The sequence below is a fragment of the Cebus imitator genome, unplaced genomic scaffold (assembly GCF_001604975.1).
Source record: "Cebus imitator isolate Cc_AM_T3 unplaced genomic scaffold, Cebus_imitator-1.0 Scaffold432, whole genome shotgun sequence".
Taxonomy (NCBI): domain Eukaryota; kingdom Metazoa; phylum Chordata; class Mammalia; order Primates; family Cebidae; genus Cebus; species Cebus imitator.
Genome location: NW_016107747.1, coordinates 785387 through 790202, shown reverse-complemented (window position 1 = coordinate 790202; position 4816 = coordinate 785387). Strand labels below are relative to the sequence as shown.

At 43.0% G+C, this 4816-nt stretch overlaps 1 protein-coding gene across 3 annotated transcripts in view; it reads left to right on the top strand.

The window, feature by feature from the left end:
• Positions 1-465: 465 nt before the first annotated feature.
• Positions 466-4816, top strand: part of PIK3R4 (phosphoinositide-3-kinase regulatory subunit 4) — a 74034-nt gene continuing 69683 nt past the window's right edge. Inside the window, exons 1-3 of one of the 3 annotated variants that reach the window (XM_037731938.1) lie at positions 475-491; positions 855-998; positions 2025-2799. In XM_037731938.1, coding sequence (XP_037587866.1) covers positions 2067-2799 — 733 coding nt within the window. In that variant the 5' untranslated portion in view covers positions 475-491; positions 855-998; positions 2025-2066. Of the gene's footprint in view, positions 999-2024; positions 2800-4816 lie in introns of all 3 variants that reach the window. The other 2 variants (XM_017510154.2, XM_017510153.2) reach the window with 2 other exon arrangements.

Below are 4816 nucleotides of genomic sequence, written 5' to 3'. Positions count from 1 at the left end.
GCGCCATTGCACTCCAGCCTGGGTAACAAGAGCGAAACAACGTCTCAAAAAAAAAAAAAAAAAAAGTTTAAAATCAGATTGTAGGGATGATTGCACAACTCGATAGCTGTATTAAAAACTACTGCTTTGTACATTTTAAGCAGGTGAACTTTATGATTCATAAGTTATATATCTCAATAGAACTCTAAAAATCCACCTTGGGATATATTCGTTTTCCTAAATATGCTTGAGTCCTCTTAACAGTCTTCTGCTGTCCTGGGAGTGAAGGGGTGTCTAAGCAGATTCTAGGAGATGTCAGAAATCTCAGAGTTCGAGAACGAACGGTAGAAGAGCAGGACGGGGAATAATAGACGTCAGAGAATCATTTTCTCCCTGTAGTCTCCCAAAGCGAGACCACGCCTTCCCTCGTTTCCTAGCAACCAGCTTCCTACCCTGGCACGGCCTCAAGGCTCATTCTTTTTCGTCACTTCCGTTCGACGACAGGAAGTGAGGTAAGACCGGCTGCTTTCCCGCGAGTTCGGCGTTTGCGGCGGCTGTAGCAGCTGAAGTACAGTGTTTTCCTGGGACTGCCGGTCTTTGCCTCTCTCCTGGGTTCCATCTTCCCCCGTGCGGTGGCGTGGCTCTGGAGGAGGGCTCGGAAGGGTCTAGCAATCCGCGCTAGAGGAAGACGAGGCCGGGGAATGCATGGCCCCCAGGGCAGGTTAGGGGGCTGGGGAGGGCAAATCACGGATTTTCTCTGGAAACTCTTTAGTGTGGCTTCTCTCTGCTGAGGCCTCGAGAGCTTTCCCAGTTCTCCTCCCAGGACCACCGGGGTTCCTGAAGATTGCGACTTTTCTGTGCCCCTCCCCCAACAGCCCATCTCCTGCCTGTGAAGAAAGACCCTTCGTAGAGACGACTTCCCCGCTGCTGAGGCGTTTTCCCGTCCGGTCCCCGAAGTAGTCTACTGCGACCTTGTTGTGAGCCTCTGAACGATTTTTGACGCTTTCCCGAGGCTTGGGGTAAATGTTTATATGTACTCAAGGTCGTGTGTGTATATGTGTGGCATTTATTTCCTGCAAAACCTGAGTTAGCAGAACCCTGGGCTACGTTTAGCAAGTGTGTATTTTGGTCTACTTTAACACCTGTGGCAAGGTTTCTTCTTGTTGCAGACCAGGGAAGTTTGCACCTTCTTTTAGGTGGGTGAGAGGGCACACTGGATTTAGGCCGGAAGTGTCCAGGAGTGAGATTTTAGTTTTACCTTTTCAGGAATTCAGTGAACTATTTGTATTAGATGATTCCTAGTCAGTTTGAAGGGTTTGTTATTGTTGTTGTTTTTGACGGAATCTCGCTCTGTTACCCAGGCTGGAGTTGCAGTGGCGGGATCTCCACTCACTGCAACTTCTGCCTCCTGGGTTCAGGCAGTTCTCCTGCCCCAGCCTCCTGAGTAGCTGGGATTACAGGCATGCGCCACCACGCCTGGCTAATTTTTGTATTTTTAGTAGAGACGGGGGTTTAACAATGTTGGCCAGGCTGGTCTCGAACTTGTGACCTCAGGTAATCTGCCCGCCACGACCTCCCAAAATGCTGAAATTGCAGGCGTGAGGCAATGTGTCTGTTTCTTATCGCCAAGAAACGACAGGTTCTTGGGCAAGAACTATGTCATACAGTACTTTTGTGATTCTCATAGCTCCAAGCACAGCACAGGACGCATAATAAAGACTCATTAATATTTTTAATTTAAATATCAGAACATACTAATTCTGACATTTTTGGCTTAATGTTAAAGGGGCCTATTTAAGTATAGTTCAGCTCCTGCAAAGGGTGATGCACAAGAGCAGGATCTTTTTAGGTAAAATAAGTAGGTCTTTTTAGATAAATGTGTATGAAATTTAGAGGCTGCCCAGAAAGCTAGGTACAACGCTCTTACTAGAAGAGAAATAGGCTGCATCTGTTGCGGAAGAGGCCAAGTAATGGAATAATGGTGTTTCACTGCTGCTTTGTTTGTTGTCTTTTTTTTTTTTTCCATTTCTTTTTCTTTTAAATAGGTATTGTATCCTAACCTTACTGACCCAGAGGTGCTTGCCATTATGGGAAATCAGCTTGCTGGCATTGCTCCCTCCCAGATCCTTTCTGTGGAGAGTTATTTTTCAGATATTCATGACTTTGAATATGATAAAAGCCTGGGGAGTACTCGGTTTTTTAAAGTTGCTCGAGCCAAGCATCGAGAAGGCCTGGTCGTTGTGAAGGTTTTTGCAATTCAGGATCCCACATTGCCTTTAACTAGCTATAAACAAGAGCTGGAGGAACTGAAAATCAGGCTTAATTCTGCACAGAATTGCCTGCCTTTCCAGAAAGCATCAGAAAAAGCATCTGAGAAAGCAGCTATGCTCTTTAGGCAGTATGTGCGGGACAATCTCTATGATCGCATCAGTACCCGTCCATTCTTGAATAACATTGAGAAGCGCTGGATCGCTTTCCAGATCCTGACAGCTGTGGACCAAGCACACAAGTCTGGAGTTCGTCATGGGGACATCAAGACTGAGAATGTGATGGTCACCAGTTGGAATTGGGTTCTTCTAACAGATTTTGCCAGTTTTAAACCCACTTATCTTCCGGAAGACAACCCAGCAGATTTCAATTATTTCTTTGACACATCACGGAGGAGAACTTGCTATATTGCTCCTGAACGGTTTGTTGATGGTGGGATGTTTGCCACTGAGTTAGAGTATATGAGAGATCCTTCAACTCCACTTGTAGACTTAAATAGCAATCAGAGAACCAGAGGCGAGTTGAAGAGAGCAATGGACATCTTTTCAGCAGGTATTTGAGTGGGTCACATTTGCTAAGGGAGCATATGCTTATCTTTTAACTGTTAAACAGAAATGTAACTTGTTTTAGTTACCAGATACTGAAAAATTAACGTCTTGGTTTGTCCTCAGACACTATTTCAGTTAGAGGCAGCATTCCTGCATTGGATATGGTTAAGTGCCTAGGACATGCAAACAGCAGTTTATATACTAACATTTAAACATATTTGCGTGCCTACTTTTATTTATATGTCAGGCACTGTCCTAAGTGCTAGGGACATTGACGGATAATATATATCCCTATTTTTATAATGCTTCCATTTTAAAGTGACCGTGGATCTTGCAAAAGGACATTTCAATACAGTATTGTTTGCTGTGGTGGTGATAAGCATAGGGTGCTGCTATATGAACACATAGATACTTAAGTTAGTCCTCATAGTGGTGATGAGCCAAGAGGTGGGATCAAGAAAGGCCTCTGTAATAATAGAAGGATGATATTTACATTGAAACCTGAAAGTTGATTGGGAGTTAACTTTGGTAGGGTAGTTAGTTTCAGGCAGAGGATGTTGCCTATGCAAAGGCTTAAAGACCAAAACATCATGCATTGATGTGTTATCTGGAACACAAGTGAAGTAAGCAAGGCCCAAATTCGGATCATATCAGAAAGGGTCTGGCCTGACTGTAACGTGGTGGGTAAATTGCAGGGGAGCTACACAGAAGACAGGAAAACAAGTTAAGAGAAAACTGCCACAATCTAAGTAAGATGATTGTGACAGGCCTAAGGTGGCAGAGTTGGAAGGAGTGGAGAGAAGTGGTAATGCTTAAGACATAATTAGTAGATAGAATTGTTAGGATTCTGTCGTTGGAAGATTAATCACAGGAACTTCTCCCTGCCCCGCCCCCCCCCCAAAATTGAGTGGATGGTGGTGCTGGTCCCTGAGACAAGGAGACACAGGAGGAAAAACAGGTTAAGTTGCGAAGATGATGAGGTCTGTTTTAGATATGTTAAGTTTGAGATTTCTGCCAAGTATTCAAGAGAAGATGTACAACACATATTTGGCTATATTCTTATTTATTTTTAATTTACTTATTTTTTAGAGATAGGATCTCACACACTGTATCCCAGAGTGGAGTGCAGTGGTGCTGATTTTAGCATCCAACTCCGATGATCCTCTTGCCTCAGCTTTGTGTGTAGTCGGGACTACAGGCACACATCACCACTCCCAGTTGATTTTTTTTTTTTTAACATTTTTGGTAGAGGCTGTATTTTACTATATTGCCCAGAATGTTCCTAAATGCCTGAGCTCAAGCTGTCATCACACCTCAACCTTACAAGGTGTTGGGATTACAGGCATGAACTACACACCCAGCCCAGCCGTTGGTTATAAAGGTTTGGACACAGAAATCTGGGATAGAGATGGAGATTTGGGAGATATCAGAAAATAGGAAGTAATTGTAGCTAAGGAAGTTTGTACAGAGTGATTCTTAAGCTTTTTTGGATCCCCTTAAAGAATTTAATGAAGACAATGGACTCCTTCCCGGTAAAAATGTGCCATGCATTCATGCATATACATTATTTCACATATACAAACCACATGAGCCTGAGCTGTGGATTTCAAATCATTTAAGAACTTATGGGATAGAGTGGAAGGGGAAGTATGTTAAGGGTGGTACTACTCTGAGGGACTTCGAAAGAACTCTGGCATCAGTGCCATTTTGGCAAATTTTGTCATGGTTTGGCTTAATTTTTTTCTCCCTTGTAGGTTTACTACAAAAAAAAAAACCACACACACACTCAAATTAAGCCAAATTTTAGATTACTTAGGAAAAGTAACATAATTGATGAATAAATCTATTTCATCTGAGGGAATGAATAATGTTATTCAGGATTGCACCTATGTTGGTCTATTCAGCTCACTAATTTATGTCCCAAGATAATACTGAGAGATGTTTTGATAAGATAGGGTTAGCCTCAAAGTTGTAAATACAGTATAACACGGTTGGAAATGTAAGTTCCATCCAAGGTTCCA